General features: G+C 42.2%; 1 protein-coding gene across 2 annotated transcripts in view; it reads right to left on the reverse strand.

The window, feature by feature from the left end:
• The window catches only part of GAS6 (growth arrest specific 6), a 66012-nt gene that overhangs the window by 36491 nt on the left and 13947 nt on the right, over nucleotides 1-15574 (reverse strand). For both annotated transcript variants that reach the window (XR_012645087.1, XM_074990900.1), the window contains exons 3-4: nucleotides 8225-8249; nucleotides 7361-7423 (exon numbers count right to left, since the gene is read on the reverse strand). Coding sequence is in view for 1 of the 2 variants with exons in the window: in XM_074990900.1 (XP_074847001.1) it covers nucleotides 7361-7423; nucleotides 8225-8249 (88 nt within the window). In the remaining variant the exon portion in view is untranslated. The remainder of the gene's footprint in view (nucleotides 1-7360; nucleotides 7424-8224; nucleotides 8250-15574) is intronic.

Here is a 15574-nt window from a genome sequence, read left to right on the forward strand (position 1 = left end):
GTGAAACCTCCTCAGAGACTTCGAGAAGACTGTCAAGGAGGCAGTCTGCAATGCTCTGCCAAAGGTTCCTGGGGAAGAGGGTTCAGTTGGTTCTTCCACCACAGTAAGACACCGTCCCACACCACTCACCACTTAGTTCAGCAGCTACCAATGCAGCACACAGGCTAGTAGGATACGGAGCCACTCTGCAGTCAGATGTGTGCAGCAACTGCTCTTTTTCAGCCTCCGTTACCACCAGGAATGAGGCATTGGCTAAAATTGCCACTACCTGTGGAAAACAGCGCTGGCATGCAATTCATGCCCCTCCCCCCCGCATATATGAATTATAGCCCATTGTCGCATCTCACCCCCTCTTTCCCAGGCCATACGCACCATGGCTGAAACTGTTACCATTCGTTAGGACTGCCCAAGGAGAGGTGTGACTGTATTGCTTGGAACTTGTGTGGATCATGGGGAGTGAGTTCAACGTGGCACATTTCCATTTAGTGAACGCACTCCCACTAACACCTCTGTGCATCTTGTGCAGATGGAAGCATGATCTTCGGGGTCTCTCCATCCACACCAGCAAAGCGACTCAGCCAGATAAGGAGGAAAACAAAGAGGAAGAGGGGTGACATGTTCCAAGAGACCCCGAAAGCCTCTGGTGCTTTGGATACTTAGGGCTCAGGGGCTCACAGACAGTGCGGCCATGGATAGAGCAAAGAGAGACAGGCAGGAAAAGGAGAAAGACATGCAGCAGGAGCCGCTAATGCTTCTCAAGCAGCAAACAGAAATGCTTAAGACTCTTACCGAGCTGTTCAGTCTGAATGGACATGTGCTTGCTTCCCTCTGCAGCCCACTGAAATCTGCATTCCTGGACCTGCTTTCACACCCCTACCACATTCCATGTGGCGCCTAGGGCTGCTGCACCATCCCTGTCATTTCAGCCACGGGACTGTACAGGGAATCAGAGCCACATGTACACTGACCCGAGAGAGACAGCTGCTGCATCTGTGAACTGGAAATGACTGTTCCTTCCCCTTTAAGGGGCCTTTCCCCAGAACAGTAAACTTTTCACAGCTGGCATTTTATTATCCATAACTCTCAAATAACCAGCATTTTAACCATAAGCACATTTTAATTATGTTTTCCATAAGGACAGTAGAGTGAAAGTAAAACCAAATAAATACAGTACAAGTTTACAGTGTACAATATTACTGTTGGTAAATAAAGCACTCTACATATATTTTTGTTTGTATCTTAATACCTAATCTTGTTTTTCTTTAGTGTTATGCGTTTCTAGGTATCTCTCTCCATTATCCAGAATATTCGACTATCTGTAAACCTCCCGGTCCTGGGGCTGCCAAATATGAAAGAGTTTACTGTACTTGTAGTGTCAGTTATAAATGTTTGTCTGGGTTTTGAATAAAAGTATTTATGTAAACTTAAGCCATCTTTATTAGTTCGTAATATATATATGGACTGGGGCTGACATTAGCCATGTTAAAATGTTACACACTTAAGCAATAACAATTAACTAGTTAACCATTTTAACCTAGGTCCCACAACATGGCCTGCTGTCCCAACTTTGGCCAGGACTGTTTTAACCTGGGGTAGCTGGTTGCCAACAGAGTTAACTGGCAAGGCAAGGTTAACCAGTACGCCTTGTGCTTACCCGTATCCTTAGCTGTTAACCAATTAATATCCCTAGCTGACATCATTTACAGATAATAGCAACCGGTGGATTTGCAATGTTATATTATACACAGTATTCACTACACAGTTCATAATAGGCTACAAAACAAAAACACAAAACCCACCCATGTCAGGCACAGCATACTACAGCAACACACATTACTATGGTGCACTATTAAAATGCTCTTTCAAAGCCCCTCTCAGCTGAGTAACTCCCTGTTGAGCTCTTCTTAAGGCCTGGCATCTGGCTACTTTAAAAAAAAAAAAAAAATCAGCAGACAGCTGTCATTCTGCAACTCCAGACCCTGTAGTTGAAGCAATCTTAGCTGCTGTCAAAGTGGCCGACGGAGGGCTTCATGAGTCATGGAAGTAAGAGGGAAGGTGAGTCTCCCAGAATCACTAATGGGATTCCAACATCCTCAGTGGTACTCCCTTGATCTGGACGAAAGTTCCTGTTCTCAACATTTGGAACAATCCTTTGTTCTTGAAGTCACATGCAACTTTTCTGACCATCCCACATTTATGTTGGGAAAATGTCCCCAGTGATCCACCAGTGCTTGCAATACCATAGTTAGTACAACAACAGAAAGGAGTACTTTTCCATGAAGCAAGACAGTCAGAAGCCAAAATAAGGATATCCTTTGCCATTCATCACCACGCTGCAGTTCAGGAACCCCACTGCAGCACATAGTCCACTATGTCCTTCACACCGCCCAGTCCTTTGAACAACATAGCCCTGAATATTTGCATCACAGCAACCATCACGGTGGATTTCCCAACACCAAATTGATTCCTGACTGATTAGTAGCAGCCTGACATTCCAAACATTCACTTCTCCACCATCAGCCTATCTCAGACATTGCCACTCTGGAGGGCTGGGACAACCTCCACGCAGATATCCAGAAATGTGGCCTTGAGCATCTGAAAGTTCTGCAGCCACTACTCATCACCCCATACGTGCATAACAATGTCATCCCACCAGTCAGTGCTATTTTTTCCCCTCTTGGATCTAGAACTTGTACTCCATCGTCTGCAGCTGCTCTGTAAATGCCAGCACCCACTTGGAATGTTTTTTATGTTTCCTATTTGGTTTTAGGAAGAAGGGGCTTTCAAAGTCAGGGGGTCCTTTCGAAAGGCCCACGTCTAAAACAGGCAGTATGTGTTCTGAAAGCTGCACTTTCAAACCGCAGATGGCTGCCATTAGGCTAATGAGGTGCTGCATATTCATATCAGTGCCTCTTTAGCACCTTCTGAAGTGCCTCATGAATAAGCCCCTTCCAAAAGGGAGGGGCATGTGTAGACATGGCCTATAAGATGCAGATAAAATTCTGAGATGGAGAAAACTGCATCAGGAAATGTTGAAATCATGCTCCCCATCACTCCTATACACTTCAGTGGCCCCACAAGGCACAACAAACTTTTCCCACAACACCCTGCACTGGATGGAGCTCAACAGCACCGTCAGATAGCTATCCGTGGGGCACTGCTCTCTAATTCAATGCAAGCACTGCTAGTGATGACACACACTACTGACACAAGGGATCGTGCAGACATGCAAAAGTCATTCAATTAGCGTATGCTTGCCCAGAGCACGGAACAGCTATTTCAGTTTGAATTCAGTCTAGCTTATTCCACAAGAGCTTTCCTATGTGAACATAGCCCTAAGTTTTCACTGCCCACAAAAAGCATGTGCTTATCATCTTATCACCCTTTTTAAATCATGTATACCTACAGTGTTTTTAAACTTCACGGAGACTCAAAAAATAAGGATGGCCATTTTTGCTGCTGCAAATTATCCCATTTTCCTGTAGCAATAGTTTTGGTATTTACTTTTTAATTACTTCAATGGATAGCATGAAAAGTTTTCCCTGACCCCCTACCAAGGGAATGCTTAACAGGACCCAGTAATGGTAACTAGATTAAAGGATGATTTGGTACAAGTTCAGACACTCATAAAAATACCTGTCACTTGAGAGCCTGCTTCTGATAAAGACTCTATCACTTCTGAAATGGACTGAAGATTAGAGGGAAAATGTAATTGGTAGTGGTTTCTGCTACTGTACAGGGGGCATGGCTGAGGGAGGGCGGGGGAGGAGGAGGAGAAAGGAGCTCTTAAAATAGGCCCGAAGGGCTAAAATACATACATTTAGCATTTACATTCCCATCCATAATTTTGTCCATTTCTATCAGTGTGCGGGTAAGGCTACACACATCCTAGCAGTGCTGCAATTAAAAGTAACATCAAGAATTTCTAGTCAGGACCAAGTTGTAGAGAAGATAAGTTCTTATCTTAGGACTCAGTAATACTTCTGATGTGGGAGAGGGAGGAAGGCAACAGAGAGCTGTTAGGGAATGGAATGTGGTCAGCCTGCTGCCCAAGGAATACATATTTTTAATAGTTTGACTTGAAATGCAGAGAACGCCTTTGAATCACCAGCCAACACCTCTGCACCCACCCCTCCTTGAGAACCTTGTAGTGATTATCAAGGATGCTCAGTCACAAACAGGGCTTAAACTTGCTCCCTCCCCTCAGCTCTGCAGAGTCAAGCAAACTCATTGAAAGGGCATAGGGAAGTCTGCACAGTACAAAAAGGCAGCTTCACAGGCTGCCCACGACGCATGCTGTTACCACCCAAAAAAGATCTCTGAGTCCTTGTGGACAGTCCTCTGAAAACTTCCAGTCATCATGCAGCAGCAGTCAAAAAAGTGAACAGAATGTTGGAAATCATTAAGAAAGGGACAGAAAATGAGACAAAGATATATTGCCTATATAGAAATTCATGGAATGCTCCCATCTTGAATACTGCATGCAGATGTAGTCTCCCCATCTCAAAAAACAAACTGGTTTTGGAAAAGATTCAGAAAGGGGCAAAGCAAAATGACTGGGGCAGAGAACAGCTGCCATATGAAGAGAGGTTAATAAGACTGAACCTTTTCAATTTGGAAAAAAAGACGACTAAGAGGTGATGGGGGTAGGGAATATATAAAAGTCTATAAAATCATGAATGCTGTGGAGTGAGTGACTAAGAGTGTTATTTACTCCTCATAACACAGGAACTATGGGTCACCAAATGAAATTAGTAGTCAGTAGATTTAAAAAACAAACAAGAAAATATTTTTTCACACAATGCACACTTAACGCGTGGAACTCCTTGCCATAGAACGTTATGAAATACAAGATTAATAAAAAAATTAAATTAAAAAAAAATAATACATCCCCATCAACGGCAATTAGCCAGGATGAACAGGGACCACGTCCTTACCCCCCTGTTTGCCAGAAGCTGGGAATGGGTAAAAAGGGATGAGTCACTAGATAACTGCTTCTTCTGTTCATTCCCCGGGAGCACCTGGCATTGGCCATCATCAAAAGACAGGACACCTGGGTAGATGGATCTTGATTTGACCCAGAATGGCCGTTCTTATGAGTGGAAGGATTAACTACTTTATTCTTTGGATAGTGTCAACACTGTGCTGGATGGTTTGTTTCTCTTCCCTCATCGGTTTGTGTGTAACAAAAGGTCTGATGGGGCTCTCACTATAGGTTTACAACAGTATAATTCCAACAACTTCAGTGGATTATTTCTGATTTCCATCAGTGAAACAGGAAACAAACCAGGTTCATGGGGCCTGCATGTCCATTCAATTAGCTCTCCTGGCATAAGTATTTTCTTTCCTCATATCCAGATATTACATTCATTTATAAACATAGTTCAGAGCACAGAATTTCTAGGGTTTTGGGGTTTTTTTTCCCCCAAAAATTGACATCAAAATGAGACCTTCACTTGAAAATCTGAGAATAGTGATGACACTTCTGACTTTTAAAATTATCTTCTGAAACTCATGAACTTGTTGAATTAAAAATGCAGAAGGAATTTGTCAAATTACAAAAATGACATCACCTATCTGACTCACTAAAAAAAAAAGCATAATCACAAATTTTAAGTCCAGAAACAACCATTGTATCTATGGCTTCTGGAATAACACAAGTCACAGAATTACCCAGTAATTCCACCAATGTTATAACGCCTGTTTGAATCACAGCATGTTTTAGAAAGATGGTTATAAAAATTTACATGACAGTGAACCACCTCATCCCTTGGTTAAATGGAGCAATGATTAAATTACTCAATTAGAAGCATGAACCTTATTTTCAGTTTCAATTTGCATAGCATCAGTCTCCAACCATTGGATCCTGTTGTACATTTGTCTGCTATTTTGAAGAGACCCTCTAATGCTCTGCTATCTTGTTTTGACACAAAAATGAGGCCACTAAGAAGTATGAGACTGAGATTCCTTGTGGTGAAATGAGCATAAGAACACAAACGATAGTAATTACTGTGAGCAAGTATAAGATGAAGGGGCACCATCCATCCCTTCTTTCTCCTACCCATTTACCAAAGCAATTGCCGACCACAATCCAGCCATTACTTCATTACATTTATATGCCTGTTGTTTTCAACTTGTCTGGATTTTAAATGGGAAAAAATACATACGATTATAGTCCTAAATCTCTTTATATACAACTGACCAAACCTTTAGCCCCTTACTCAACTATTATTCATCCTGACCCAGGTAAAATGCTCTTTGTCTTAATATTTCTAAAGTGTTTATAAACTACTCAGCTGATTCTTTTATATCATGTAAGTCACACTACTGTATTTTGTAAAAATTCAGGTACTGAAATTTTGCTTATTATTCTTGGAATTCAGATACAGGCAACGCTGTCAACAGTGTAGGGCAGCTGCTATTCTGCTACTGGATTTTAACCTTGCAAACTTAGTGAAGCAGTAACTGTATCCCTCTTTTATGAATAACTCCCTAACATTGGTAGGATTACATGACCAAACTGGACCATGATAAGACACTAATGTACAGAGGAAAAAATAAAGTGAGTATTTATAAATAATGCTCGTTCACTCAGTTGGTTTGCTTCCTGAGTATATTTAGAACATGAGTGACATTTCTTTTTTGCTACTTTATGGTCTTAGCTCTATGGTACCAGTATAGTTATGGGAGATGGAACTGGATAGTTAACAGAATGATTATTAGGATTCCAATTTTAGAATCTTTATTGTAAATAATTCACAGGCTGGAAAGAACCCTACTTGACTTTCAAGAGTTTCCAGCTGAGGTTGCAGGGTTGGCAACAAAGAAAACCCATCTTTTTACTTATCACCAGAGTAAATGTGATTTGGAGCCTTTTCATACAACAGAGAAATTCATTATGTGATGGATGAAATTCACCAGGTGCAGAAAGTCAACAAAATCCCCTTAAGACTCCAAAATGGCTTAAGATGAAATTCAGACAGCAGATGAGACCTAAACTTAGCTTATATTTTCTAAGGAAAGATAAAAAAAAAAGTGAGGAGCCACGGCCAGTGAAAAATGTAATTGTAAATCCTAGTTTTTGTCTCTTGCTTCCCAGATTGCTCAGCCATTTGGAAAGTGGGGAAAGAGAACAATTGCCCTGAATCACTAAACATGAAGCCTCAGGAAGACAAGTACGCGGCATTAACAGATTCCAAAAGGAAGAGAGTCTTAGCTGGTCCTTCAGCTGGAAGGAGGGCACGCATGACAAAAGGTCTTCAAAAAAGCAAATGGGAAAGGAGATGACTGAGGAGCCTCCACACCTCAGGCAAAATGGCTGTTATGTTTAATTGTAATATACAATATGAAAAATGCTTACTATGAACGCATGTAAGGAAATCTGGACTTCTTGAATACGGTGACCCAAATTTCTGAATACAAGCTGAAGAACAGAAAATGAAATTATTATTATTATTATTTATTATTATTATATTATGTGCTAGCTGCTACAGTGTGTAAATTGATACCTGGCCTACTGATGTATCATTAAGCAAGATACTGGAGGGTAGATACAAAGTCCATGTTAAATTTCAGTCCTCCAGATGCCTTAACATTCTTCTCAGTTTATATAAATATTTTAGTGCCGATGTTCTGTTAAATAGTTTATAAATTCTAATGTATAAAACGATCATTTTACCAGATGCTACTATAGCACTAAAGGGATATTAGTAACTACTAAAAGCTGACCTACTAAATAAAAAAAAAAAATTCTCACAAATCTTTAAAAAGCATACAGCTTTCTAAAACTGCTAATATATGTCATGTTAACCACTGAATGTTAAATGCAAACATAAAACAAATGTGGTGGTATGACAATGATACAAAACATAAAAAGCAACAGGTCTGCAAGCTGCTACTCTTATTTAAAATACTTTCAAAACTAAACTATTTAAAAGTGTATGCATTTTAGCAGACTGCAATCTTACTTATCTAATGATGTAAATTACAGAAATAAATTCAACATTAAACCTACACTTTATATCACTGAAAAATGTGTGTGCAATTCTATAGATACAAATAAAGTTTACCCACTTTAAAATCATATGAGGAGCATTTGGTTCTACTTCACGATGGAATAAAGGACCTCTATTACAATCTTTTGGACTGACTGGCTGTCCCATTTTCCAATGTTAGGCACACATACCAGCACTGCCAGAACGTGAAAGCAGTAATTGTAACTCACCCAAGTATTTCGGGTAAAAATAGTCCTGTGAGAGAAAGAAAAAAAAAGCAAAAGATTTATTGGAGTAATATTTGTTTTTATTATCAATTTAATTATTTCTAATTGCTGCTGCTAGTTTGGTGATCTAGCTTGGTGGTGTACAACGGGGTCCAAACAGGACTCTTATATTCTTTTACCCAGGCCAATGGAGACAAAGAATTTTTTGACACCTGACCTATGAAGTGGCACTGGCAGTGACTGAAGAGGAAGCCACTTACTCACTACCGAAGAAGTAAAGAAGATCATGGCATGAGACAGAAAAAGTAAGAGGAATCTGGGGTTAAAAACAGAGGGAAAAGTACAGGTGTACACGATTACTATCCAAGGTTTCCCTTAGGCCATGTCTAAACTGCAGACTTCTGGTGGAAAACCGGAAATCTCTCGGCAGAAGTCTGCTGTGTCAGGAGCATTCTGCTGACATACCCTGTCTTCCTTGTTCCATGAGGAAGAAGGGATGTCTTGGCAGAAGGGGTTTTCCCAACATTTGGCCCCGTGTGGGTGGGCCAAATATCAAGAAAGCTTCTCCCAACAGAACTGTTCACAGGACATATGCAAAGGCATTGCACAATTTGCATATATTTTCCCAACTGTTCTCAGCAATCTAGACAGTCTTATAGAACTGCCCACTAATGTATACAACCTTCTACGAGAACACCCTGAGCACACAAAAACGGGGAGAACAAGATGCACCAGAGCAGCACTGCTTAGAAGAACATTTCTCAAACCTTTTTCATACTGGCTTGCTGCCTTCCTAAACTGTGTCCAAATGATCTAAGGGACCAGCTCCAATCCACAGATCAACCATTGAGAAACACTAGTTTAGAAGATCAATATATTTTCACAATGCATCCTTAAGAGGTCCTGGGGGGAAAGGAGGGAGGAGAGAAAAGACCACTGATCATGGTATCCTATATATAACTGTAAATGCTTGTGAGCCTATTTGAAAGGCTCCAGCACAATTTCAGTTATCTACAATGAATAGTCTCCGAGGGGTTGCCATGTTAGACTGTATCATCGCAAAACAAAAAAAGCAGTCCTATAGCACTTTAAAGGCTAACAATACAATTTATTAGGTGATGAGCTCAGGATTCTCCAGGTCTGAAGAAGTTAGCCTGTCCCACGAAAGCTCACCACCTAATAAATTTACACCTGGCCCTGCAGATTTCCAAGACCAGCATCTGATGAAGTGAGTCTGTGCTCACGAAAGCGCATGCTCAAAACTTTTCTGTTAGTCTATAAGGTGTCACAGGACCCTTCGTTACTGTCATCTAATAAATTATATTGTTAATCTTTACAGTGCTACAGGACTGCTTTTTTGTTTTATCTACAGTGAGATTGAGATGTTTTGTAATTATTTTTTGTGCATCAGATCACTTCTGGCAGCACTCTCAAAAATCTGAAGCTACTCAAAAACTTCTGTTGCCCATATGGGTGTGCCTTACCACACAGACTCATTCCTAATGTGTGCATGAGCACACACACTCATACATGATCCTTGTGTTGTCATATGCAATCCACCTGACCAAGTAGATCATGAAATGTAAAATGGTTAATTAAAAAAAATCCCTGACTCCCTCTATGGGTCCAGAACCAAACACAGGTCACAATTACATTTCAAAAGGGTTGCTGGCTGGGCTGGGCTGGGCTGGGCAGGGCAGCTCCACAGGTGGCTATTAAGAAACAATTCACACTCCTGAAGTAGTTCTCAACTTCTTAATTGGATGAACAGCTGCCAGGCAGTTAAGCCAACCATTTAAATCCAGAACCAGTGCAGCTGCAGGCCAGAGAACTGCACACCTGAGGAGCAGTGCCCAGCTCAGGTAAGGTGGGGGCCTGAAACAAAGGTTGGGAGGGCAGAGCAGCCTCTGTAGAAGATAGGGTCCCCACAGGCCAGCTTCCAGCCACAGGGGTTGGGAGACACCCCCCATGCCAGCTGGCTTCCAGTCACAGAGGGTCTGGGTCTCCCTGATCCCGACCCCAGCCAGGGTTCCCATGGCTGGCTTGGCCAGCCAGAGCTCTGCCCCAGCCAGCTTCCAGCTGTGTGGATGGGGGTTCCACCCCCCCATACCAGTCAGGGCTCATGCAGCTGGCACTTTTTTGGCCGGAGCTCCCACACCCCCAGCTGAGTTCTAACCGCGGGAGTCCCTGTGCCTCCCCTAGCTCCCTCCTGCCTGCGAGTGACTCCCAGCCCCTCAATGTGACTCTCCTAACCCACTCCTGACCCTGAGTATGACTCCCCTAGCACCCACTAGCCCCCTCCAGCCCAGGGTGTGACTCTCTCCTGGCTCCTGAGTGTGCCTCCCCTAGCTCCCTTCAGCCTGAGCGACTCCTTGTCCCCGAGCGTGATTCCTCTAGCTTGAGTGTGACTCCCCAAGCCCTCTCTAGCCCCCTCCAGCCCGAGTGTGACTCCCCAGGCCCCCGAGTGTGGGGTTTAAGCTGGGGGGAGCAGTTTGGGGATGAGTGTCTTTGCACTACCACAACTCTGATGAACCATAGTAAATGTAGTGTTAGTTTTATTAATATATTTCCCCTTTTCTATGAAATAATTATTATGAATCTATGAACATGAGGGGGCACAATTTCATATTATTGCCTGAGGTGCGAAATTAGCTAATTACGGCTCTGCCTTCTCTATCTCCCGCTCCCCATCCCGTTTTTTAATTGCCCTGGGCCACACCAAGTCTTCCTGAAGTGTCAAAATGGGTCCCTGTCTGGAAAAGATTGGGAACAACTACTCTAGATGATAGATTTTGATGAACAAGCTCCATGTTCTGAAACACAACCACATGAACCTGTAACCTAAAGTCAAAGAAGCTTCAGGAAGTAGAAGTTAAAGCACGCTTAGCTCAAAAAGACCAAACCAGGCCAAGAATTGCTGAGTATGTGCACTCTGACTGGAATCACCAGAAACCTGGCTCAATAAGAAACTGACAGAGGACTTCAGAATCTGGTCCTTGGCATAACATGTAGATCAGGTTTCCCTGAACCTGACAACGCACTGAGCCAGAGTCAGTACCTGGTTTGTAGAAGATGTATGCATATATGGGAATAATTTGACATTTTCTTAAACCTTTTCCCTGTCAGCTGTGCTACAGCCCCACTTTTTACAACTGCAGTAGCTAGCTGAATATAATTATTGTCTAAAACAAAAATTTGAAGTGAATCAGGAGGGACAGAAATGGCTGATTTTATGTGCTTTCATCCAGTCTGGATGTTATTACTGATTTTTGGTGCGCTGTTAAAGAAAGAAGGACAAGAAAAATTCACTCATCTACACCCTTGTGATGAGTAAGAAGAATATTGGGGAAACTACCATCAATGGGTACAGAAACCAACCAGTTAAAACTATTACCTATTTTGGTTGCAAACATAGCCTCAGTGTAAACTAATGCAATGCTGGTTTACAGACTCTGTGGACAAAACTTTGCCTGTGCTACTACCAATATTCTCTCTAATTTTTAGCAAAGGGTTGTTAAGCATGATTTTTACAGGTGTTAACTAAGGCTGTTCATGAATAGGTTTCCATGGCTATTCAAAATGGAGTCCCTGTTGGAGTCCATTTTAAGATGGAGTCCAGAAAATTGCTGACTCGCTGCCCCCTCAGAGAAAGGGCACGAATCCTGAGGCGGGAAAAGGGCATCACATGATTTGCGATCTGCCCAGATATAAGAGATTAGAAAAGGAAGTGACCCACTCCACTCTGGGCTCTCACTCTCTGACCCCCCTGTCTAGCACTTGGCTGGAGGATCAGAGGAGGTCCCCAGTGGCTAGAATGAAGCACTCCCACTGCACTGTGACACTTCGTAGGCTGAAGAGTTCTCACTCTGGTGCCCCTGTGGCAGTTGGGTATGGGACCCCAAGGAGGCTTTCAGTGGCTAGGGTGATCAGGCAGAGTGAGGGGTGTGAAGACTTGGTGGGCTGGGAGTTTTGTTTAATTTAGTTAACAGAACAGGGGAGCGGGTCTTTCACTTGCACCCATACCACCATTCTCTTTAGTCATTCCCACACGCAGGACGACGTGTCAAGAAGGGAAGAAAGATGACAGAAGACGAGGAGGGTTCCATCTGGTCGCATACCTGACAGGCAGCTCCATCGGCCTCCTCCCCAGCGCAGCAGTCCAACCCACCTGGTGTCCTCAGCTCACTCCAGGACTGTGGTAGGGAGTGACTATGGAGGGAGGGGTAACTCCACTCACTTGTAAATAATTATTTAGATTTGACAGCCAGAAGTTTCATCTGATTACTGTTTGCCTGTTAAATAAATCACTCGTGTTTGTCTGTCTTTTCATTTGAGAAGCATTCAATAAGGGCGGCGACAGACACGTTGGGGGATCCGGGCCTGCAAAAGCAGGGAGCACACGCTGCACACTGTCTGGCTGCAAACAGGGTGGAATAAATTTTGTCATGTGCACCACAACTGGGAACCTGCGGTGCTGGCTAGGGGCGCTCTGCTAATCAGCTGGATGGCATTTCAGTCTCTCCTGGGCGACCACCCAGTCTCACTGGGAACAACGGCTACTACTCACCACTTCCCAAACAGCAGCAAAACAGAACTGAACAGATTTTTGTCCCCATAACAGGCGGTACAAAGACACACAGGTAAAATACCTAATTCCACTGAAGTCCACAATATTATTTTAAACTCTTTTCTCTCGTCCTCCAATGACACATTTATTCAGTTTACATTAAACTCCTCCCTTATCATAAATCAAGATCAGTATTATCACCACCAGTCAGTGTAACTAACCCATCGATCAGTAATACACCACTCCAAACGGCAGGAAGGCAAGCACACTCCAGCGCTGCATGACTGAACCCTTGACCTTCAGCAGTCAGTCCCAAACTCTCTATACGCTCATCAGAACTGGCACAATGCTCATGCCTCTTACCCTGTGGCCAGCCCAGCCTCTTGTGGCTGCAGTGTCTCATTTTCTCTGGACCCTACTTGTCAATCTAATGGAAGCTGAGGCTTCTCTACGTGCACTAAGGATGACGTTGCATACCCTGCATCACCTGTAAATAAGCAGTTTACAATGTGGCATGTGCCTCTGCACTGACTCGGCACAGATCTCAGCTAGGGATGGAAAAGGGGTGAGGAGAAGGCCCAGGAGAGGCACCGCGTGATCCAAGTATCCTGCCCCCCTCAAACACACACACACTCTCTCTCTCTCTCTAGTGGAAACTATGATAGGGCCTTGCTTGCCTTTTTCCATTTAGTTAAAGAGCAAGGACCTTTTCTTCATTGTCCAGCAGATACAGACTCTCATTTTTTAACAGAGGACACCTAAATACTTTTTGAAAACAAACAAATCAGTGTGATGAATACAATTCTTTCCCTTTTTTATTTCCACCATTCCATAGGAGAACATTATTTCAAGGTATTTGGTCATTTTTCTTCACTCTATTTTAAATACACTGCAACACACTCGCCCCGGCATTACCATTCCGAAGCTAGAGAAGTTATATAAGCAACATATTTGCCCCACCATATTTTTAGAGAACATGGAAGAACGTCAGCTCAGGGCAGTCCTTAGGAGAGGCACAGTATTTAAATATCTTCTGAAAGCATACCCAAGACTTTGCCAACAAAAAGGAAATTGTCCTACTGTGGTTAAACCTAATTCAGCCCAGTAAGCAGTGGAAGTATTGGTAATGCTGCCAGACAGTATTAGCCTCTCGTGCTTCGGCAAACTCTGTGGTTCAGCACAGGTCAAGTCCCGAGGGTGCGAGACTAGAGGACTTTTAACTGGACCATAGTACTCTATATGGAGACAAGGGCATCTAGAGTGAAAGATAATATGGATATTATTCATGTCTAGACCACATAAATCCACTACCAGAACCTGAAGACATCTTACACCTCTGTTCTCTCCACTTAACTCCTCTTCCCGCCTTCCACTGTTACATTCCTTCCTACTTTCCTAATGCGATATTAATAGTTAGACATCTATATCTCTATTATTAGAACAGTGGCCTAATATTTCAGCTACCAACATCCTTCCTAGAAGAGGGGTGTAAAGTTTCAGAAACTGCAGTCTATGTTTGTAACTTAACTGTGTTGTATTGTATACCTGTTGCGATGGTACAACAACAGTAGTCAAACTTAATAAGACCCATCAACAGAACTGTACCCTTAACCTTTACTTTACACTGGCCATTACTCCAGTTTCATAAAAAACAAATTCTTTGTAAGCTCAGCTAAACACAAATAATGTTGAGAAGTTTTTTTTGTTTTTGTTTGCTTTTTAAATATGACAAAAGGCCCCCATTAAGATTCACATTTTTCCTAAAAGAATTCAAGTTTCAATTTCCTTGCAAGCTCGTCTGTGTCCACTCTATGGCCAAACTGAAAACTGAAACCATTCTTCTAATCTAGTTTGTCTGGTGCTAAATCTCAAGATCTCTAATACTAGACATCTGTCCTGAAGACAGAAATTTAGAATAATGCCAAATTTGCATCCAGGTTAAAAAAATTTGCACGGGGGGGAGCACAAATTGTCTTTTTCTCATCTCATATACCATTTCATGTTTTCTATCTAGAAGTGGTTACTAGAAGTAACCATTAAGCAATCAGTGAATTATGTTACATGCCTTGTATAACTGTACGTGTTCTCTTTCTACATCTCTGCCAAAACATAAGGGCTAAAAGCCGTAAGAATGTGAACACTTTCATACACTGGGGATTTATCCATGTACATTTTGAGAAGTCAGTTGCTCTGCCTGCACACAGATGATATTAACTGGTTTTCTATATTACATTAAATGTGCATAGTTAACACTGAGGGTTAGATCCTCAGCTGGTGTAAACTGACTGACTATTGATTTCAATAGAGCTGAGCTTACCCTAGCAGAAGATCTGGCCAGATTCCTAAAAAGATCTACTGTAATGCAATTTCAAATGTATGCAAGAAAAATACCAGTCATTTTTTGTTAATAACTGAAAACAAATTATCACTGGGACAAACAGTTGCTGTAGCAGCAGCAGCAAGTCATGAAAACAAAAGACTACATCCTAACCTTCTCATATCAAGCTGACTGCCATGCTTTTTAAAAGGGGAAATCCATACTCATGAAAAACTTGTTGGTAACTTTCCTTTTTGCAGTGCATTCTACTCATGCAATTTTTTTTGTCTGAAAGGCCCAAAAGCAGCTTATCAAAAAGTTAACATGCTAATAGCACCTGACTGAATACTACAGGCAAATATTTGTTTATTGCTGTGTTTTATAAAGGCCTTTATCAACATTTTAACTAAGGTAACAGTCTTATCTCTATATCCAAGATGTTTTGCAACTTCAACCTTCTCTATCACAC

The sequence above is a fragment of the Carettochelys insculpta genome, chromosome 1, assembly GCF_033958435.1.
Source record: "Carettochelys insculpta isolate YL-2023 chromosome 1, ASM3395843v1, whole genome shotgun sequence".
Classification (NCBI taxonomy): domain Eukaryota; kingdom Metazoa; phylum Chordata; order Testudines; family Carettochelyidae; genus Carettochelys; species Carettochelys insculpta.